Genomic DNA, 23,752 nt, shown 5'->3' with positions numbered 1-23,752 from the left:
GTTCAACAGTTTAGTTATTGTTCGGAGGGAAAGGTAGGTTTAAATGTCTGGTACTTTCGCCTGATTAAATGCTATCCCCCCTGCTTTTTTCCATTTTATGAAAGTCCAAAACTAGCATTTATTGTTTTGAATGCATTAATATTTTATGTTATTTAAAGCAATGAAAACATGGAGTGATTCCTCTGACTCCACAGGACACACAGTGAAATAGTATTGTAGCCTAATCTTTCACTATAGTTTTTATACTTTTAGTGTGCCTTTTATTATTTCCCTGGAACAGCTCTATCCTTCCATTTCTCACTGGGGAAGTCTTTGGCTTAAAACAAGCTGCAGGCTATGCATAGTTCTTGAATATTTTAATGATCTACACAAAACCCATTAATGGCCACAATGGCAACTAATGCTTGACAGACAGTAGGATAACAGTTGTCTCAGAGTCTGCGAGAGGCCAGAAGAATCTTAAACACTAATTTTGCAGGAAGGATGACGAATTGCCTTGAGCAGCAATGCAGCTCATTCAAATGCATGTCCGTCTGTCGTGACGCAGAACTGGTGTTTCAGTTCACTGGTGTAATGAGCTCTGAATCAGGTGCTGTCCCTGGTTTCTAAGCAAGCTACATCTGCAGAGTAGATGCTTGTAACTCCTTTAAATATTTGTCACTTTAGAGGGAGGAGGAGGTTAAGTTAGGTCGAGGGAAGGAATGCTGTGAATATGGATTCTCTATCTTTTTTGGTAGACTAGTAGTCGAGTCAATATAGCTGTGATCTCTAAGAGCGGCAGATCAATCCTAAGCTTCATGGGAGGTAACACAAGTCTGAAATACTCTCCACGTGTGTTCAGCCAGCATATTTGGGCTGTGCATTAGTGAAACACATTCCTGGAGGCAGGGAAGAGGGAATTAGACATGGCTTGGGGACTGTTTGCCTTAATCAGTCTAGCTGTATGTTTCTGTCAGATTCAGAGGATTCTTAGTGTCTTCCCCACAGTGTCTGTATCCTGCACCAAGTGTATAAGTGACCTCTCATGCTGGCAGCAATGCCATAAGTGAATTACACTTTAGAGGACAGGAGCTAAATGCCAGCACGCTACTAATTCTTCCAGCCAAATGGACACCTGGAGTGCTAATGTCTTGTTATACTTACTGTGTGAGTTATGAGGAGAAAATATGCAGTAAAACTCCAGATAATTGGATGTGGATTGCATTTGCAATTATATGTTCACTAGACAATATGCATGCACCAGAGACCTAATATTCACCCCAGCAAGAGAGCACAATTATAGGCAGGCTAAGCAAATGGAGTTTTTCAATTTAAATGTGCAAATGAATTTTATACACACATGGGCGCTATTAGCAGATGGGCAGTAGGAAAGGCTGGGTACAGGGAGGGATTCTTTCCTTTTAATTCACTATAAATCTGTTCCTCTGTATGATGTTTTATCTTGAGGAATAGATTTTATTATCTGTAAATATAAAGTGTGAGATTGCCTTTTACAATAACCCACAAGCAGCATGTATGAAGTGCTGGATGGAGAATTTTCTCTGGATGGAGAAAAAATAGTCAAAAAGAGTGAGCCAAATACACTGACTGTTATAAGATCTTCAGAACAAGATGTGGGGTGGGTAGCTGTAGTAGAGTTACACTAGCTATAGTTGATGAACTAGCACAAGATTGTTGAAAATTTTGAAAATTTCTTAAGGAAAAAAGAATTCTTAAAAAAAGCTGTTTAAGAAGAAATGGGCATCAGCTGACTCTTTAGAATGGGAGTAAGTGGGGAATTGGTTATTGCTTGTTTTAACTTGCTGCTCTCAAGTTCTTCTGCTGTATCCTGATATTAAGGGGATGGTGAAGTGCACTAAGGCTTGTCTAAGCAGAAAGGAGAGCGTGTGCGTATGAGCTGGCATTTCTGCTGAGCCTTTATCTCAACCAGATCTCTCTGCTCATTTCTTGAACATGGCCACATTCTTGGCATCTCCCCTTTTATTATCACAGGAAATTGTCACTGTGACAAAGTACATTACAGCATTTACAAGAAACACTGACTAATAAGGGTCCAGTGAGCCTTTAAGGAGCTCTACGTACTTTTCTGATCTCTGAGGGCTGTTTCTTCCTCAGCCCTAGTCATGATCACGTCTTAGCTGTCGGTAGCTCTGCAGAAAACAGTAATTCCAATTGATTTTCAGCACAATTTCTGAGCACAATACCACCTGTCAAAATTGAAATATCACCAGCTCTTGAACAAGAGTCCCGGCTGTCAGCTAGTCAGACTGACCACATGTGAAGCAGTCATGCTGCTGTACCTCCTCTATCTGACAGGGAGAAAAGGAAGCTGACCTTTTGGAGAACAGCATGTGCTGCAGGGCAGAATTTCTGCTGCCAGCCCATCCTCACAGATGATGGGGAGGCAGACCAATCAGAGACATGCAGCAGCAGGTAGGCTGGCCAGCCCGTGTGACCACCAAGCCCTGTGTCCTGTCTCAGGCAGCAGGCAGCAACTGGTGCCTCAGAGGCTGGTGGGGGAAAGACACAACAGAAAGATGATGCCTCTGCTAAATGAGTTTCCCCTAAGCCAGGACCATGAGAGGTAACTCAACCTTTCTGACTCCTGTTTTTTCTCTCGATAGATGTGCAGGGAGTCTTGTCTCTTCTATAATCTTGTTTGGTTGTTGGCTCCAGCTCCCTCCTGCTCTCCCATAGCAACCATCACCCCATTATGCCATGGATCAGGTTCCTCACCATGAGACCACCAGCATCCTATGACTTCAGAAGGGGGCTTCTCTCACTTTAGAGACCCAGAGCAGGGATGACAGATGTTAAACCCTATGCCACTAAGTGGAGTGTAATCTTCTCTTGGTCTGCTGCCTCTCCTCATCCCTTATCTACATTGACTAGAAACAATTACAAGCAAGCCACATAATCAAATATCGTGACTGGAGTCGCGTGCCATTTCAGACACCTTGAATAGTGTCACACATGATTGATGTGGGAATACGGAGCACCAGAATATGTCAGTGCTTTACTGATTATTGGCTCTGACTGTGAACAAGGCTGAAAAGGTAGAGGAAGTTGCAAAAAATAATCTTCATGGCAAACTGTGGACTTGTTTTGTTACTAGAAAATGTTATCCTTGCCCTTTTTTGATAAATGACTGATTTATATGCTAAAGCACGAGTTTTACTAGCTCTTGCATGAGGAGCATTTGTTTTTGTTAGTGCAGTAAGGGAATGCATGCTCCTGTTTTCTGTGCAACTACGAAATCTTTTCTTAAAATTTCCTTAAGAACTTGATCTGAAGAGGGTCTGAGCAAATAAGTGTTTCTCAATGGCAGATAAGAATTTCTTTTTTTTTTTTTTTTTTTCTGTTCCACATGGAAGAAAGAAATGTTTCTATTCTCCATAAAGGAAAATCTAACCACAGAAGGCTATAACATCATCTGGCAGGCTGGAAAGGTGTAACTTGGCCTGCTCCTTGCAGCCTGCAGAGGTCCCTCTCTTAGCTGGAGAGATAGAGGGGAACATCCTGTGTGGCAGGAGATACTCCCTGAACTACGGTGATCATGTAAGATGATAAACTGGGAGACCTTGGGGGTCTCATTTTGCAGCCCATGTGAAGTGCTGAGAAGGATGCCTGTGCTGGTCTTTTCAAGACTTCTAACTGACCTTAAGACTAGACACAGTTTGACCTGATAATGGTTTATTTTCCCCAAAGCAGATACAATTAATGTGTATCACCCACAATTAGTATGTGGGTGAACATACAAGGAAAACAATGTCTTCAGTAGGGAGCCAGCACAAGGCTTTTGTCACTGACACTCGCCTTTGCCCTGTTCTTTCACCCACTATGATTAGAAATTCATCAAATATGTCTGGAGAATTTACATGCTTAGCCTGCTTTGGAAAGAGGGGATTGTCTAGCTGTGAAAGGAGATTATGCAGCAATTTCCTCCTCAGCACAGCAAGGCAATGAATCTGACTCTTCATTATAGAGGAAGGATGAGTAACAACGGTTGCATTTCCTGTGCAGTGAGAGCAACATGAGCCATGCTCCAGGTTCCTTTGGGAATTTCCATGATCATGTCGATTTCAGACACAATGCATAATGTTACTACGAGAAAATGTAGATGTTTAAATTGGAATGCTTGTGGGGAAGGGGGAAGGGATCGATTTATTAAATGATGTATTTGATCTCAGTTAGAAGGACAGCTGTACAGAAGACAAGTTGAAGATTGTTCCTTGAGTTTTAGAACACATCCATTAATTACTGACAGCAGCACTGTATTTCTGAGATGACTGTAGTTTTGTGAGAATGTGAGATATTCTTACATTCTCTCACCCTTTAGGAAAATATTTCCCTCCACTTATGGAAATATTTCACTCTGTTTTAGTGATGTAAGAGGCTGTAGAGAAGTCTTGCAGTTACTTGTATTTGCTAAATAAATTAAGGAAAGAGGTCCCACAAAGCATCTGCATCTCTCTCCTTGTTTTCATGCTCCTGCTCAGGGCAAACACAACTCAATGTGCTGGTCAGGCATCAAATGCTCCCTTTCTGTTTACCAGAGTCTCTAACAGATGTGCAATCCTGCTTACATTATTCTAAATCCTTTACCTGAGGGAGGCTAAACATCTGCAAATGCAGAAGTGTATCACAGGTACAACAATCACAAGGACACAAGTTTGAATGGTCCAGAAAGACAGACAGTCCAGCAATTGGATGTTAGCAAGACACTGATGAAACGAAAGATTTCCTGAGCAGCCCTGAGCACATCCGTTAGGACTAGCATGAATGTGCATTGCAGTCTTGGAATCCCAGACCAAGGCTTGGCTTCTGAGGGAACTCTGAATTTTATGTGCAGGCACACCAGTGAATGCCCACAGAGACTTTACATGCTCAAAACTAAAAATACTTCCTAAAAAAAAAGGGAGGGGGGAAGCATTGAGCCACCATTGGATAAATGCACCTATTATTTGCCTGTGGAAAGATAGTGTTCACCAGGTTTTTCCTCTGTCCACAAAGTCTTAGTAAGAAGCTTCAGTGACATTTGTCTCTCTAGTGTGGAAAATGTTTCATCATTTTTTGTAACGCTGGATACTTACTTTAGGAAGAGGAACTTGGAAGGTCACCCTAAAACAGCCTGCAGTAACAGTGTTGAAAATGTGCTCTCGAGAAGAAGGAAAACTCCCAAGGGGGAGAAAAGTGGTGGCCTTGTCAGGTTATTGTAAAATAAACACAAAAGCTGTTATTTACATCTTGGGTGAAGCCTACCATGGCAAAAGGATCTGTAAAGCAGTCCTGGTCCATCCAGTACTCTCTAGGGTAAGGAATGGAAGAGAGCCTTGAGTCATGAGCAGATGCAAGTGTGTGAGGTGCCTAAGGACGCATGGTTGGGTGTGCCTATATACAGTTAGGCCCATTTTAAATGCCTAGGCACATTTTTTTTTTAACTGGCGCTTTTTTTTTCCTTTTTTTTCTCATAAAGGAAATGCAGTGACTGCACATGCCTTATTAAAAGATTACTTGTTTGGCTGGTGGCCATAGAGGAATAATTCCTCTTATTGCTCAATAAATCAAGTTACTGTCATTTTAAACACTCTAGCTGAATTTCTGCTCAGTACATGAAAGAATTAACTCTACCACTGTCATGTTACCATAGCATTAAAATAACAAGAAATTCGGGGAACATACATTTGGAGCATAGGCAAAATCCTTTTAAAAATTTGCACATTCTGTAAAAATCTGTCTGCTACTTGGAAAATACACAAGTAGAGCTGTGGACAAGTAAAGCGCAAATTAAATACGTGCAGGAAAGCAGAGTGGTGTCTTTTGGATTTGTAGCCATTTCAAATACATTTTTAAATTTTAAAACTTAAAATGTTACATAGTTTTTCATTTTGGTCAACACAACTTTTCCTATGTACAATAATAATCAGGTTATCCTGGGGTGGAAGGGGCGTTGATTTAATTTGAAGTGGTGGATTCCTTCCCTGAAAGGTTTTTTTGTTGCTTTAGCAATTGAAAGGCTTTCTTTCCTAATACAATTAGTCCAAATAATTACCAAAGGATCTTTCTGTGTCATCTGAGTACAGTTCCCCCCAGTGGTATTAAAAAGCCTGTCTGCAGTAGGGAACTACAGTCAATGGCTGTGGGTAGCTGAAAAGATTATAGCTAACTGTTGCCACTCAAACCAGAGAAAATCATCTTCAAAGGCAGGACCACAGTGATTTTTACCCTAATCCCCATTGTGCCCAATTGATGGGAAGAAGAAACAGTAGCTCCTTGTTGCCAAAATGCTACTACAGAGGGCTCGCTGTCAACAGGGTGAAGTGAGGGGACACAACCTGAATGGTAGGTGTCATGACAACCCTCTTGCAGCTCTTGTTCAGTAACGTACAAGTGATGTGCAACAACAAAGCTTTAACGTTGCATGTACCAAATTTCATGCTACCCCTTTGGTTCTGGCTGCAGGTGAGAGTCCTCCCCTCTGCCCTATTAGGAAGTAAGTCTACTTGCATTTCTTGGCATATCCCTGAAATCTATGAGAAATGTCAACTGTGTGTGGGAGAAGCTTCTGACTTTTCAGCTTTAGGACAGCTCCTTGCTGCTCTCCACAATTTTTACATTTTAGGCAAGGTATTGACGAGTTACAAAATTCGTACCAAAAAAAAAAAAGAAAAATAAAGGGAGGAGGGGAAGAAAGAATATGTGACTCCACAAAGGCGTCCTGCTGGGGGAGCAGGTCTGAATTAATTTCTGTGACTTTAATCCGTATATCTAACCCATAACTTCATTACTTGTTCAAGTCACACCGTATTTTTCTGGTGGTCTAAGCCTTCCTTTCAGGGGTTCTGGGTATGTATCTGTATTTCTATGCAGCATAATATATTGTCCAGGATAACTGGAAAATGAAATCTACAAGGCATTTCTTCGGCATGTGTGTGCAGATACCAGCTTGACAGATACATGTCTGTAATGGTAGACCATTGTTCAGCATTGCCGAGAAATAAGCATTCTGGCCTGACTTGTCTGATATTCCTTGAAATTGCAGGACACGTGTGGGGGTCTTTTCCAGCTCATTGTGAACACTGTGTTGTTTCAGTGGGAAAAGGGCTTGGTAAAGATCTCTATTCAGGGTGCTTTGTCTCATGCTGCTATCTGTGCCTGTTTCCTCTCTGCCCATCCTCTGGAGACTTCCAACTTGTGTAATTGCATTTGAACATAATCACATTTGTGGATCAAACAAAATGCACAACCTTGTTGTCACAAGTTAATTGTTCCTGGAATAATTCTTACAGGTTGTCCACAGTTGCCTGTCTCTGTAATAGACCCATCATTCCTTCCAGCTCCTGTGCTTTTCCAAATAGCTGGTATTATTTAGCCCCTTTAGCTGGCACTCTTGAAAACTCTCATTACCTAATGCACTAGTGAGCTGACTGTTGCCAGTAGCTACAACTTACCTTTACACACTGGTAAGCTGTAAACCTGAACTTTCTGTCTGCTGCAGCCACATTAATAATGCAATATGTTTCCTGTAATTACATACATGCACAGAGACTCTTTTTCTGTGAGAGGAAGAAAGGAGATGGAGGTGGAAGATGGTGGAAATGGCTACAACTAATTATTAATGGTGACTAGACCCCAGCTGCATAGGTTTTTAAATAGCCCATATCTAACCCTAATAATTGCTATTGGGATAATACTAGCACTTCTTAAGCAGGCTAGTTTAGAAGGGGAGGTGTATTGTCTTCTCACATCTGCACTGTGTAGTGCTACTAGCACTCATTCAGCAACGCAGGCCAAAACTTTGTCTTTTTTATTTTTTAGTTCACTTTTTTAAATTTTAGTCATTTTGTGTCCTTCAAAGCAGCATCAAAGCGTGATTTCTGGGCAGCTGAGCAGGGCTGCTTTCCTGGTGAAACCATGAAGCCTAACAAAGGAAAGGAATGTAATATAAAGAATTTCATATATTTTAAGTGTTATTAACAAGGCCTTCAGAGAATCATTCAAATTGATCAGTGAGGCAGGAACACCATCTTCACTTCAGGGCAAAAGGAGTTCAAAATTCAAGACACCCTGCCTTTTTCTTCCTTAGCTGAGGTTCAGGATTCTGGAATAAGCAGAAACTATGTTATGCCCACAAGTATATGTGTCAGCCTTTTCTGTTCGAGAGAGGTCAGGCTTTGCTCTGTAGAGCTTGTGCCTTTAGAATCTATTTTGTCCACATCCTTGTTTTCTCCTCTAGCATTCACAAAGTTGCTAAAATACAGAGTGCATAAACACTCCATCACATACTTTTGTTGACACTAGCGTTGATTAGAAATACCTGAGTTCTGTAACAAAGGTGCCATTTACCCACCTTCCTCTGTGCTGTTGTGGGCTTTAAAAACCTGTTTATTGCTGTGCCACTGCCTCCTATGTTCTCTTTGTAGTTTGTCCAGTATCTTGCAGAAGGGGGTGTTTCCAAAGCTGCACTACCGCACTTACGCCATCCAGCAGCAATGGCCCACATTGCCCTGCACTGTGCATGCTTGTATGCTAAATGCAAACAAGTTATAATGCACCCATTTTACCTTGGTGTAAGGGTCTGCTCGGTGCCTACAGCAGCACAGAATCTGCTCTGTTTGCTCTAAACTGCACCAATGAAATGAGATAACAGCAGAAAATTTTCTTAAAGATTTCGGAATTTCCTCTTTGTTATTCTCCTCTCTTGCTCTTGACAAGGTCCAATCTGATGCAGGAACCTTGAAGTCTTGTGTAGTCTTGTGAGAAGGATTAACTACCTTATTTCAATTCAAATTTTTGTTTCTAAACTGTGAGAGTTTTGCTTTCGTGCCAGACAATATGTAGCACAAAGAAAGCTGGATGCAAGCATGAGAAAGATTTGACAAGACATCTGAAAATGCAGGCTGAGGTTTGCATTCAGAATATAGCTATGTAATAAAACCATATTTGATTAGACTACTGAAAACTCATGACTTGACATAAATTCTCCTTTGTCATGCTTATTTGAATTCTTCTTAATTATTTGCTGGAAATTGACAAAGTTTTCCAACCAATGCCAAAGGAGTGATTCATGCCTTCTATGGCTTTCTGATTGCACTAAGAAAGAATATTAAATATTAAATGTCCTTGATGATGCTCAGATTGTGAGGCATGATGAGAGCTGTTGCTTTTGTTATGATTGGAATTTTTGCACTTATAAATACTGTGTTGCCTAACTATTTTAAATAGCAAACATCTCAATTCTGCTAACTTAAGCATAATCAGACATGACCAGAGCTGAACCAACCAGTGTAATTTAATTATTATCTTGACTTAGGATAAGGTAGTTTAAATACACAATTTGGAGGTATTTGCAGAAATCTGCTAAGCAAACTAGCTCTTAAGCTGAAATCATGTTTTCTGCAGCTTACAATTCTGAAGCTACAAATTTACTGTAAGACATACTTTACAAATCTAAGCCAGTAATATGTCAATGTCCTGTTGTTTATACCCATTAATTTAATGATACAGAAATTCTTCCATCCACTAGGCTGGCTCCATGTCTTTGACTTCTTTCCTTTTGTTTTTCTAATAGCAAAACTATTGCATATACATATGCTAGAAAGTTACTCTATGAAAAAGTCAGTGTGTAGTTGAAATTTTGAAAATTACACTTTAAGGTGAAATGACATCTGGTGCCTCAAGTTTTAAACAGCAATAGTTGGGAATCTCTTGCGGTGCAAAAATAATTCTGTTTTTAAAAAAAAGAAAAAAGAAAAATGTAGTAAGTAGAGTCAATATTTTTACAATAATGGGTATCTTGATGGGATTTTCTAGGAGCTTCTGACTAAGTTAAGCCTAGATTCAGGAAGGGCTTTGGGTCATGGTTTCACTATGCAAAGCCTTTGGTGAGAAGACAAGGTGAAGGAACTTCTGTCCTCTGGAGCATGGTCCTGTCCCCATTCTGCCAGCATATATATGTTTATGGGGCCAGGCTGGGACTGGATTGGTAAACTTACTTACTTAAAAAAAAAAAAAAATCTTAAAAATCTTAAAATAAATTTTTTTTTAAGTCAAAAATCAGTTCTCTGATCCAGTTGAGAGCCTGGCCACATGAACAATTTTTCTGTTTCTGAATTAGTGCAGGTGACAGAGGGAATAAAAATGAAGGAGAGACAGGGGAAAGGATGATACTGCTGCCAAACTGTTCATCATGAAACCACAGCACTACACTCCAAAATACCTTTTCAGTTCTGAATTAGGCTCTGACTCAAAAAGGCACTTAGATATGTGATGTAGCCCATCTCTGATCAGGAAGGCATTTCATCACTTGTTTAACTCCATGCACGTTTAAGTACTTTATTAAGCAGGGGTCAATGGGGGAGGAATAATTCCTTGATTCGGGGCTTTCAGGATCTTTACTCAAATTATCAGTGTCCAGTCACTCCCCTGGCAGCAGCAGCACTGCGGATGTGAAGGCTGGCAAGCACAGAATCCTGCAGAGCCACACCTGTGCAAAGTGGGCAGTACTGCCACTGTCCCATGAACACTCACAAGGATTTATTCCATCTGAATAAAGTGGCTTCAATGCAGATGTGCAGCTGCATTTGCGCACCAGGGTGGGTGGGAGTTAATGAGCGAGCCTGAGCCCTGTGACTACAATGCTGCGCCAGCTCACTGCTGCACTCTGCAAATAAATAATTGGAACTACCCTAAGCACGTCTGCTGGAGACTCCAGTGACAGAGTAAAGTGGTGCCAAATCTGAAATAGATAAATAGATAGACAGACAGACATAAAAAAAAAAAAAAAAAAAAAAACCAGAAAACTGCACATGATCTTTCTTCTGCCGTTTCTGCTCTCAGGCAGAAGAGTCTAGCTGAGCACATTACATGTCTTTGCATCTCTTAAATGCTACTTTACCACATGGCAGTGCTAATTATCATTAGCCTGAACAGTGGCAGGGCTCACCCCAGTTTTGTGACTTAGCAGAGGCAGGGGGAATGAGTCAGTGTCACTGATGAAAACCCCTGACATTCGTGGTTTGATGTTGGATTGCTGTGTCTCGTGTAGTGCCACTAGCTCTGCTTTTGATTAGGATGAAAGAAACTCAGTGTCTCACATTTCACTTGAAGATGAAAAGACTCAGGAAACCTCTTGGTTCCCCTGAAAGAACAGTCCCGTTTTATGGTGGTTTTCAGTTTCAACTACTGGCTGTAGGTATTTAAAGTATAAACATCTCTTGAAATGGCCATTGTAGTTGTGTTGTTTTTTCAAAACACTGTTTCTGCAAGCCACAGCTGTTGGACTTATAGAAAGCATGTTCCTAGTGCAAATGCCTGGTGTAAATGTGCACATCTAATGTCAATACAGAGAACACTGCCACAGAGGCAACATGAGCTCTCTTAAATGTTTTCACAAGCACTGAAGTTTGTATTCTGTGCTTCAGACATTTCCAAGAAATGCACTAGTGTGAGGACCTGCTTCCAACAGATCTATGTGGGCAGTGCAATAATTCCAGTGTAGTAGTTTTGACTGTAGGGTATGGAAATGGTTTGGATACAGCCTTTGCATGTCCCTGTTTCCTGTGCTATTGAGGGTAGAGGATCTTCCCACAGCAGCTTTCTTATATCAAATGAATTAAGCACACTAATTATTTTGCTGCCATTGACGTATTTACTCTCATGTCTAAGGCTGCATATGTGCTTAAGGGTCCGTATTTTTACTGCTTATGTTTTCCTGCATTTTCTTACAGGCTTGATGTTTCTCCTTCTCAGTCACATATGGCTGCAAATGGCCAGGGGATTTAAAAAAAATAAAGGTGAAGAAGGTGGTGAGAATGCGCAGAGACATACAAACAGCACTAGCACATGTATCGTGTTTGCTTTCCAACAGGTGAAAAAATGCATGTGTGAGTGTCAGCCTGTGCTATTTTAACATTTGGAGTTCCACTGGCAGGACCAGTGTAGAAGCAAAATGAAGTTTACTTCTGTGAGCTGAGAGATGAGGTTTGTAGTGGCGGCTTTTGGAAGGACTCAAAGGGAGAAAGTGCTGGCACCAATCCAAGGGAGATGGATTAAGGAGGGGAGGTTGGCGTAGCACTGAAAGGAGGAATAAATGAATCGTTTGCACAATGTGGATAGCCCAATCTTCCCATAGCATGACTGCTGGCAGTGATGCTGCATATTGGGCCTGCTTACTTGCTTCGGGTCACCACCACCCCCACCCCCAATCTTTAAATAGTGCACTTATTTAATTTGAAGAAAGTGCCTGCAATCAATAAGAAGAGATCCTTTTATCTTCCTCATCAATCTCTTGTTAATGAACATGCACCTTTTTTTTTTTTTTTTTTTTTAGCTTCTTGGTTACAATGCTTTTAATTTCTCAATGTATAGGAATAAGGGAGTGCCATCAAACACATGATGGAGCAGCTGATGCCACATATTGCTGCTTGCTTCTTTCTGAAGAATTGGCATGGTCTTAAAGGAAAGCAGTAATTTGCAGGAAGATGACTTGCCCTACGCTGGTATGTGGTCCTCTGAGCATCCTTTCTTAAGCTGTGATCCAGCAGAGCTGTGAATAACCACTTGTGAAGACATACTTTACTTTCCTAATGTCCCAGTAGTTGCAAGAAAGTAGGTAATTCTTACAGAATCTTTTTGTGGGCTACTGGGACCTTGTTTAAAGCAGATGTATGTTGGCAATCCAGTGACTTCCATGAGAATGACTCACCAAGCCTAATTTCCAAAACCTCCAGCAAGTTTGGGTCTGATTATGGCATGACTGAAGATTCATCTGAGTTATATGGTACTTGCTGCTCTGATTTGCAGGATGTTGCCAGCTTGCTCATCCTCATCACAGGCTGGAGGTTAATGCTGACTATGGCTTTGTGTCTCTCCTTGAGTGTTTTGGGAGTGGAACTTAGCAAAATAACACTTGATTCTTTGCAAAAACACTTCACAAAATAAAACTACAGTTTTGTAAGACTCTGAGTTTCAGCCTGTCACTTACATATGGCAAGAGTCCAAATCTCAGTCACAGATTAGCTTAATTAGTGTAGAATCACACTACTTCTTCTTCTAAGCTGAAGAGACCCAAGCCACATAATAATCAGAAATAAATCTTTGCACAAGGACCTAACCGAATTACAGTCAAGTAATTTCCTTCCTTATCCTTCTATATTGCCTACCAACGGTCTACCCTAGTAAAACTTCGTTATCTCCAAGGTCACCATCCCTCTCCTTTTCTGCCAGGGTCTCCCTTTCTGTTAACCAGTTCTTAGCTCTTTTCTGAGTCACTCATCTCCTCCAGCTTGGGCAAGATTCCGTGTTAAAGCACAGTACGCCAATGCCAGCAGGTAACTACAGAAACGTAAAAGGCACAAAACTGCAGCTGCAGGAAAGTATTTCTGCATTGCTAGAGGGGTGGGGTGTAGCAGAAAGAACCCCCAAAACCAGCAAGCTGTACCTTCAGCTTACACTCGTGTGAGAGACCATCAGCCTCTACCACAACTACAAGAGCTGGCATGAAAGGCAGAGTGTTTCCTTACCAGCCCAGATGCGGTAAAGAGCGTGGGGTTGTATTTTTGTCCAAAAGGTCCCTCAGGAGCCAGCCCCGTGCGGTACCGGGCTGCAGCATTGCGGGCAGGCTGTGTGCTGGCTCTGGCTGTGGCCACCTTCAGAGCGGAGCCAGGGAAGCAGCCTGGCCGATGATTCAGCACTGCCTTTCTCCCGTCCTGGCCGGGGAGCTCCGGCAGCCGCCAGGCCCCTCCGGAGGCTGCAGCGGCGTGGGGGCGAGGCAGCTCTGCAGCCTGCCCTGGTGGGGCGAGGCGAGGAGGAGGTGTGAGCGGACCTCCATCCTGCGCAGTGCTGGAGCCCGCAGCCTGCGCGGCAGGGGAAGGGACCTGCCGCGGCAAAGGGTACTGCAGCCTGGCCAGGAGCCAGCCACGGAGCGTCTGCAGAGGGTGAGGGTGGCTGCCGGCCGGGAGGAACCGGTGCGGGCTGGGGAGAGGAGCCTCAAAGAGCAAGGGAGGTAGCAGGAGCTCCCTTTAGCCAGGAAGGCTGGGGTGGGCAGGCAAGACCCTTTCCCTGGTCCCTGCGAGGCTGCAGGGTGAGGAGGGGTGTCAGTGTTACCACATGTAGGGAGTCCCTGGTGGGAAGGCATTCCTCCGGGGTCCAGGTACAAGAGACGCAGAGGTTTCAGTGGGAACTGTGTATGCAAAGGTGTCTGAACCCTAACAGTCTGCCTCTCCATCCAGCTGTGTAGCCTTACGCAGGATTACTTCAACTTCATGGCAAACCTTGTAAGGAAGGTGCAAGATCTCCACATGCATTTCTGTTCACCTTCAGCACCACATCAGAAAGATGTGAGCAAAGGAGAAACATAATTTGAAGGAGAATAGTTAAACGTGGATAGGTTGGAGAGTAGTGAAGATCGCAGAGGACTGAATATAGGTGGTTTGCCTGTAAGGCCAGTGAAGGGAAGATGTGAACAGGGCAGTGGATCAAACAGAAGCACAGAGCAGCATGAGCAGGGAAAAATTGTCTTACTGGAAATAGGAAAGTTGGAAAATTAGACATAGATAAAGAAGGCAAGACGTTTTTAAAAATTTGTGCCAAGCACAAGTAGTATCTCATCTGTGCAATGAAGAGAGTATTCCCAGCTGGTTCTCAGCTTGCACTCTGCTTTGAAGAGTGATGCTTCAGCTTCACACCTGAGGAGCAGCTTGTGCGTGTGAAAGTACGCGTGATTTTCACAGATTTATCAGTTAATCTAGTAAAAGATACATTCTCTAGAAACCTTGCTTACTTGTACCCACAGACCACCACAGCTGCCGCAGCAATGCTGCTGTGACGTTACCCTTTCTACAGTGGCTGTGTTGTTACTGCTGTTTGAAATAGGTTTTGAGATACTTGAAAAAGTCTGCACTCATGCAGAGTATTACCAGCTAAGGAGCACATATGCTTTGTAGTAAGAGAAGCCATGTACGTAAATATGCAATGCAAGCTGTTTTTTCTGAGGTTACTGCTCACGTCATTAAACTGAGGATCGGACACTTCACTGGTAATGTAGACTAGATTGTATGATGATTTATCTTCTTACATTCTTCCAGAGAGGGTTATCACTGGCTCTGCTTTAAGGTAAATTCTCCAGGCACTTGAATGTAGTAGCATCATGATTACTTCAATTGGCTACCACAGCCTCATAGGAAGCTTTGTGATCAGACATCCAACAATTAGATCTTGACATGACAGTCTGTGAAAACTCTATGGAATTCATTGAGATTTTGAGAAACCTTTCTTTAGCAAATGTTACTAATGTTCTCACGGAAGTGAGGGAGGGAGAAAGGGGGAGTGGGGGGAGTTGGAAACAGAGAGGAGATGAGTAGAGACAGATGTCTTTTCTGTCACTACCAAAAATATATAAGTACTAAGGAAATTACCTTTTGGATGCCTGACTAAGGTAGCAGAAAAAATGAGTTCAGGTCGATTTGTAGCACTTGATTATTTGTTTCCTTATGCATCCTGCAGCCCTTTATACTGAGGAGAAAAGGGGATTTATGCTGCCAATTCCTTAATGCAAATGTTTTCACCAAGTCCAAGGAACTGGAAATTGGGTTTAAAGCCCCTCTCCTCTTATACATATGTCTGTGTTGTTACACAGGTGTACGTTTCTGTGGAAGACAAAAGAGACTGGGAATAGAGCTGATGCTAGCCTTCTTTCATTATGTTAACTGGACTGTTGATTTACCCCTGGTGCACTGGTGGAAATAGTGCTAGATATTGGTAGAGGTCAGGAATAACAGACAAATTTAAGAACAAAGCAGAAATCATGTTAATAATAACATAACACCCCTCCCGCCCCCTCCCTCAATTTATGGGGGAGTGAGGATATATGCTAGCAGTGTGCGAGCTCTTGAAAAGTATGTTCAGGAGCTGGCTTTAGTGTGAAGTCTTTGCTTTTTATGAGTGTGGAAAAGGAGATTCCAAAAATGGACTATAAAAAAAATAATTATACAGACCTCTTTGTAATAAGTTAAATGCAAATTTGTCAGAGGCGGGAAAGCTTTGGGGTTTGGGATTTTTTCGATTCTGCTGGACCTAAGATACATCCCAGCACCATTCCTAGTGAATAAAACTTATTCAGGGGCTTGAAAGGAGAAGCTGTCTCTAGGTGTCAAGCAGGGAGAAACTGCTGCTCGAAAGCTCTCTTCCCCCTGGGAGAGATCGGGTATCCGGCTGAGCGAGCCTAGTCCATCCCGGAGCCTGGCCCCGGCCGGAGGACCGTGCGTGTCACCGATGGCCGCCGCCGCCTCGGCGGGGGAGAAAGAAGCAGCGGCGGGCGCGCAACTCCTGCCCGCTCCCTCCCTTTGATTTGATGGCCTTTATTCCTCCTAATTGGATAAAATAGGAAGTAACTGACAGTCCTGCGTTGCCGGGTGTACTGATTTCCCTCAGACCAGCCCTGCAGAGGGCGGGGGATGGGGTAGGGGAGGAAGGAGCGAGTCTGTACATCAGGGAAACAGGCTGCGAGGGGGCTGGGGGAGCGGGGCGGGGGGGAAGGAGGAAAGTGAATGAGCGCTCAAGAAGGACAAAGAGGGAGGGGAGAGAAAGGGAGTTACCACCGTCTTGGCATCGCTCTTCCTTTCAAACCTCTGTGTAATGATATTGTTTGCAGTGATGCTTAGACAGCGAGCACCTGCTGCTCTGTAATGATTCAGCCTCTTTCAGCCGCTGCTGTAACACGACAGGATGCTGCTGCTACTGTCACTTCTGCCGCTGCCGCCGTTGTTACAGATTTTGCTTTTGCTCATTCTACCGCATGACAATTGTTTTCCTCGTCTAAGCAGATACCAGCCTCAGATGCTCAAGGTGAGAGTCTTGCCTTTCGCTCTGGGCTACTGGTTCACTTAATCTGCTCAATTTGTTCGGTGTTCGTGGCTTGCTTTCTCTCTTGCTCCTCCTTCACCCTGTTTTGTTTTGTTGTGCTTGCTTCTGGGGGGGATGTTTCTTCCCTCCCTCAGAAGAGCTGGGATTGCTTGAGAGGTGTTTAAGGAATTATAAAAGTGGCCAGCAAACAGGAGCTCAGTAATTGTGAAGCTACTCTTGCTTCAGAGAGGCTGAGAGAGCGACAGAGGGTTCGGGGGCAGGAGCGTGCATGTCTCTTTTTTCCTGTGTGTTACTCCTCTCCCAGTTTGGATGATGTTGCTGAGCTCGGACCTTTTATTGACTCCCACTCTGTGATTTCTGCAGAGCACTGTGACTCTTACATCTCTTTTTGTCTGTGTCTCGTAGTAATGGACTGTGATAGAGTTAAGGCCTTTTGGAGGTGAGCTGTTTGAGGGCTGATGCTTAAACATGTCTGAAGTAGCTGCCGACACTTTCCCCAGCCCCTCAGCTCAACTGAGCCCTGATGCGTCCCTCGACGGGCTCCCGGCTGAGGAGAACATGCCGGGGACCCAAAGAGAGGACAGGAGGGTCCAGGGGATAGCAGGCCTTGCTGCAACCTGCTGTGTGTGCCTGGAGGCAGAGCGACTGAAGGGCTGCCTCAACTCTGAAAAGATCTGCATCGCCCCTATCCTGGCTTGCCTGCTCAGCCTTTGCCTCTGCATTGCTGGCCTCAAGTGGGTCTTTGTGGACAAGATTTTCGAGTATGACTCTCCTACCCACCTTGACCCTGGGAGGATAGGACAAGACCCAAAGAGCGCTGTGGATCCTACAGCTCTGTCTGCCTGGGTGCCTTCGGAGGTGTATGCCTCACCTTTCCCTGTACCTAGCCCCAAGAGCAAGGCTGAAGTGACAGTGCAAAGTGACAGCTCGTTTGTGCCCTCCGAACCGTTCCTCCAGCCTTCTCTGTATAACCGCATCCTAGATGTTGGGTTGTTGTCCTCTGCCGCACCTTCACTGTCACCACCCGCCCTGGAGCCTACCACAACGTCTCAGGCGCAAGCAACAGAAACCAATCTCCAAACTGCTCCAAAACTTTGTAAGTAGAAGCTATATATTTCTTTGTTCTCTTCCACCAGAAAAAAAAAAAAAAAAAAAAAAAGGGGAGGGGGGAAAAAAGGCACTTAACAGTTCTGCAGCTGTCCTTGAGGTGAACGTGATTGGCATGCAAAGCTTAAATGTGCTAAGACAGGTATAGCAGGGTTACCTTCCCAGGAGAGCACCCAAGGGCCTCTGAACTTAGTTCCAAGATATGCATGGCAATTGAAGAGGGCTTCATTTGAGACCTTTGTAAAGTGCCAATACCACCCTTTTCTCTGCATTCACTTGTAGGAAAGCATGTGATTTACTTCAAGGGTTTATTTGATAACTATTCCACATGGTCTATCAACATATTTTTCTTACAAATTTGATTTGCATCCTGTGCTGGATCTTCCACGTCTGTTCATTTTCTTCTCCCTGCCTGCAGAGCGCTTCTGCTACCTCCTTCCTGAAGTCTGTTGCCGGCAAACATCCTTATCATCCTCCTGAAACACTCAGGGAGTACAGTGGGAAAGAGCAACAGCATATCTGAAGCAGTTAGAGACTGGGAATTATTAATTTAGCAGCTACCTTATGATCTTTCCCTTTCTTTTTAGAGCATGGCACACATTTCTCTGCATCTTTCCCCTCCTCTGGGAGCTGATGCTTGTTGAGCCTGTTTTTCAGGCTCAACATTTCCATTGCCTCATTGACTTTTGTGGGGTGTTTCAGGAAAGGATTCTTACCCATGAAGGAGATCAGTTTCCAAATTAGTATTTGCACATCCTTAAAGCAAAAAATATCCAGGGTACCTGTATTATTTTTTCACTAGTGATCAGAAAGCATCCAAATACTGCACTGCTGAAGTGTAGTTTCTCTGACATTCATAATTTTAACCCATCAAATCCAGAGCAGATTTGTGTAAAATCATGCTACTCTAGTAAAAAGAGAAGGCAGTGCCCTTGTGCTAAGAGCACAAGGCTGAGGTTTCTTTTGGAAAGCTGCAGTGATCAGGGTGAGCACTGTGTTCCTCGCAAATTTCCGTGCAGGACCCCATCTCATTTATTCTCCCTCATGCCTTCCTTGTAATGCTGCAGGATGGCTACCTTATAGGTGGTACGTACTGGACCTCACCCTGGAGCCCTGAAATGACCAGAAGTTTGCTACTAAGTTTAGCCCCACCAGGATTGGACTCAGTATAGATATGTGATGAATGGCTTAGACATAACATTTCGGACCAACCACTTTGCCTGTGAAAATGGGTGTATCTACAGTGATTTCAGTGGAGGTCATTTTAGCATAGACAGTCCTGAACAGCAATTCCAGAATCACTGAAAGAAAATTCTGAGTATTACAGTAGAAGCCGTGCTGCCTTTTGCTTAGATAATGGGTGACAACCAGCCTTCTGGATTAAAAGTAATTTGTCTGATGGAAACAGTCTAGTAGAGAAATATTGCTGTGGAGTTTAATGATAGGGGCCTTTGTTGTGGTACATAAGACGTGAATTATTGAGACACTTAACCACCTTTGCGGTTATATAGAATTACACTATGTGATTTTTTTAATTTTTTTTCATCATTGATGCAGAATTTTTTTTTTTAATTTTTTTTTTTTTTTTTTAGTGCAAATATCATGACATTAAAGATATGACAGCACTTTTTACTTCATAAAGTGAGCGGGGACCACCCTCCAGTCAAAATGGCCTCTCTCATGTGAGAGGGCAAAGTAACCAAAAGCTAGTTATGCCAGGACAACCCTCATCCTCTTTAATTTCCACATGTGAGGCAAGCCTTTATCAATAATCTGCTAACTTCATCTCTGAAGTAAATGAAGAGGAGTGGGTGAAAAAGAAATTCTTTGGAGCAGTCACTGGCAAAAAGCCATTATGTACATTCAGACCTGCTCACATCTGGGAAATAAATTGTTGTCCAGAAATTAGGTGATGGGGTTGAGTTGTTTTGGGGGTTTTTTTGCATTTTTTTACTGTTGCCTTAATTTTCTTAGGATAAATGTGTTTTAAGGCATCATAGACTTCCAGATAGCTACAGACTGAAAGGAGAGGAAGAACTGGCAGCAGGTCAAGTTTAGGTTAATCTGAGGGAGAAGGTTGTGTGGACAGCATTTATTCCAACTATGGCACATAATTCTGACTATGGCAAGGGGCTGAAATTCCCTGCAAAGAAAAATAAGAAAATATAGCTGGAAAAGTATACTGCAGACGATATGCCTAAGAATTCAAAGAGGCATGAAAAGAACTTTTTGGACAGCTTTAAAAGTACTGTCTTGGGGGTTTTGAAACAGCTGCATTTCAAACACATCATTGTGTTTTACGTAGAGCAAGATATGTCGGAGAGGTTGACAGATTGCATCAGTGATTACTTTTTTTTTTTTAATGAATGCCTTTGACAGCTATAAAATTCTCAGAGAGATTACTTGGAAAGTAGCATCTGCAAATTGAATTGTCCCTTCTTTTGCCTCTCAGTGTCCTTTTTTCCATTTCAGGCAAAGTGAGGTAACTTGTTCCCAGAAAGCCCCTTTTGTGCTGAATTTTTTTTTTTTTTTTTTTTTCCAGTGCAGAAATAAAAGAGAACTGACATGACTCATGTTCTGTGGCTGATGTATTGTTTCTGAACCAAGCCCTTCCATGAGTTTCCAAATCCTTTTCTTCTCCTCTCTTTTCTGTCTTACTCAGCATATTCCGCTTAAAGCTGTATCCTTCAAGGTCATAGTCTGCAAAGAGCTAATTGATTCTTCTTTCTTCTGGAGCCTGGGAGAGAAGGCAGAAGAGAGACAATCCTGGTAATTGTGTCTGGAACGTTAGATTGAAGACTGGTCTCACTACTATTATTATAATTTACCCTTTATCAAAACAGAAATAATCTCTTCCTTTCTGTTTGGTTTAGGTTTTATACTGTAATATCATTTCTCCTTTGCTGAAACAGAAAGGAAAGGTGAATGTTTTGAAGCATTCCCATATTTAGGGAGCCTGTCAGCATAATTACAACAGAAAATATTTCATTACAAGTGGGATATAATAGTAAGCACTAACCTACATTCTCCCTCCCTCTGAGAAGACATGCAGATTGCAAAAGTGCTAACATAGTTTAGGAGCTAAATTTTACTTTTTCCTACACCATCAGTTTTAAATTCAATTCTACCCTTTACACAGGCTGGTAATAGATGTGGCTCTGTAGTACTGTCAAAACTGTGTTTCTGTACTAAATGCATCTCTACATCTGCAAACCAACCATTCCCTTTACAGGTCTTCCCACTGCCTGTTCTTTCCATTTAAGCAGATTTCTCCCAACATCACTCACCAAGGTCCATGTGGGGTTGCCATTGCAGAGTGACAGCTCTGCCAAAGGAGTCCAGCACTGCAGTGTTTTGGCTCTGCCCCGAAGCAGAGGTGCCTGAGCCCTTGGCTTGGGGATCACAACTCTCCTGACTTGATGAGGTGCCACAGGGCACATGAGAGGCAGGGCAGGAGAAAGACCGCAACACAAAGACTTTGCTGAAGTGGGTTTCCCCATGAGCAGAGCAAAAGGCCTGGCAGACAACAGGGTCCAGAGGATGCATCTACCTGGTGGCACATCCATGCTGCTCCTATCTCTTTTCTGATTTTGGCTTCCCTGGCTACTCTTGTGTGCCATGTGCTGATGTGCCAGCTGCATACCTCATGCCATCATGCTGTTGGCCAGTGGATGAACAACAGGTACATCTCCATCTCCCTACCTCTGTGCCTACATTGTTGTGCCAGCCATAAAACGCAGAGGGTGGTGCAGCACCAGACCTGTGCATTCCACTTGGAGCACGCAGGGCTCCTTCTACCTCATCAGTGCAGGCGCTCACCTGGAAAACACGGCAAAGCAGAGAAAGGACTGTGCCCTGCTGTCAGCCACCCCTGATTGGGACTGCTTCCTTCTCATGTTTCTGATTTCTGCAGCCACTTCAGGTGTGCTGGGTCAGCATCAGCAAAGGCTGCTGCTTTCTCATGCTCAGTGGAAAAAGCATTGAAAGAGTGCCTCTGAGGACTGGTAGTGGGTGTTTACCTAGGAAGTGATCTCAGCTCCCCTCCAAAGTTATCCAGTCATAATGACTGAATTTCTTGTGTCTTTTTAGAGCTAGGGATGAGGAAAATGAAAAGAAAACTAGCCTGTCTCTTGTTTTGGTATCATGCTGTAAATATTCCTTGCTATTTCTCTCTCTTTCACCTCCACTTGTTCTTTCTCAGCTCTGTGTTTCATGTCCTTTCTCCTATACACAGTGATTTGTGAAGGTCTGTATTTCACCTCTGTGGCAGGCTGGAGGGAGCCTTTCCCTCCAGTTTAGGTGCTGCAGCCCAGCTGAAGGCTTTGATTTATGGACAGAGAGAGTTTGTTCATAGCAGCTTCACACAGTGTTGGTTTTTTTTTTTTAACACGGTCTAATTCTGACGCATTCTCTGCAGTTGAAATCCCCATCAGAACACTGTAGGGTTGAGTCCATGCCTGGCAGCCTCTGAAAGTGTCAAGGTTAGGGATGTCTCGGAGAGCTGCAGAGGACTGTACGCACAAGAGGGGAGAGCAGATGATACAGCATAGGCTATATACCAGCCTGTTATTATGCAGGGCAGTGCCACAAGGGAGATTGCTTTGTCCCCAAAGCTTGAAGATGCAGGAGGAGAACACCTTAAAGAAGACTTTGCTCCATTTTTGATACAGTATTGATGTTGATTAGCTTCAGACACCTGACTTAAGTGCCTACATTAGCAAGCTAGGCAGCCTTCAGCTTACTATTCACTAGAAAGGAAGGGACCTCCCCCAGGCAATTCCCAGTGTGACTCTAGCAGGAGTTACTCTTTTCTCCAATGAGTCTACAAGGAGACTAACCTTGCACTTCGATTTCTAAATTAAATATCTGCTATACAGTATGAAGACTCTTTTTGAAAGCCATGACTTTTCTTGGACATGTCCTGTGAATTAACAACGTTTTGTCACAGGGAAGTTATAATTAATCACGGTTAAGACACCAGACAAATTCTGAGCCTAACTCAAGAGCATAATAAAGAGATGCTGATCTCAGTAGGCCCTGGAGACACAACTGGGCCTCCATTAACAAGCAGCAATAAAGCAAGTGCCACTGTACTGAGCCAGCAAGTCTGTATTTCCCTGAAACACTTCCTTCTCTGCTGTCCCAAAGGTCATGGTGTCTCATAGATGTATGTACTTGTGGCAAGAACACTCAGAGTAAAGCAGGATTGGGACTGATGGGATGAGATGCATAAGATGCAGCAATTTTTAGGGAGTTCAGGTCCATTAAGCCTTCTAAAGCGATAACTGAGACTTTATCTCCCCAGCACAGTCAGTCACACTGTCTTTAAAATGCCCTGAACAAGCACGGAGTTCAGACAAATTTATTGTTTTGTTTGTTTCTGTGTCTCTACCATCGCCCTTTTTAACATTCATTGCTTGCATAGAAACAGTTCTTATATTTAACATGCAGAGGGCTGATCAGTCCTGCATTTCTTCCTCTTGGGCAAGCACCCCAAATTCATGGCTTTCAGAACTACTCCATGGGCGTGGTTTTTCTTTTCTGCACCATGCATCATGCACAGAACATGATGGAGCAAAAGCTGTGTTTCCCCACGTATTTTCTCCTAATAACAGCCTGAATTTCTCAGTGCAAAATATAATCTGAACTTTTTTTTATTTTTAAAACCTTCATTTTACTTTGCAGACTTCATGGAGAGTAAGTCATGTATTCAGACTATATGGAACTTCTGCATGCTCACCCTCCTTATTTATATACATATGCATATGTGTGTATATAAAAT

General features: G+C 43.1%; 1 protein-coding gene across 7 annotated transcripts in view; it reads left to right on the top strand.

Annotated features, from left to right (window-relative positions):
- The window catches only part of NRG1 (neuregulin 1), a 293,355-nt gene that overhangs the window by 173,749 nt on the left and 95,854 nt on the right, over nucleotides 1-23,752 (top strand). For 2 of the 7 annotated variants that reach the window (XM_030469679.1, XM_030469686.1), the window contains exon 1: nucleotides 16,571-17,959. The exons of 3 other annotated variants lie outside the window; for them this stretch is intronic. In XM_030469679.1, the coding sequence (XP_030325539.1) occupies nucleotides 17,332-17,959 (628 nt within the window). In that variant the 5' untranslated portion in view covers nucleotides 16,571-17,331. Of the gene's footprint in view, nucleotides 1-16,568; nucleotides 17,960-23,752 lie in introns of those variants that run through there. 2 more of the 7 variants (XM_030469680.1, XM_030469683.1) reach the window with 2 other exon arrangements.

Source organism: Strigops habroptila, chromosome Z (assembly GCF_004027225.2).
Source record: "Strigops habroptila isolate Jane chromosome Z, bStrHab1.2.pri, whole genome shotgun sequence".
In the NCBI taxonomy this organism is placed as follows: domain Eukaryota; kingdom Metazoa; phylum Chordata; class Aves; order Psittaciformes; family Psittacidae; genus Strigops; species Strigops habroptila.
The sequence above is the reverse complement of the archived record's forward strand: the minus strand, read 5'-3'. Positions and strand labels throughout refer to the sequence as shown.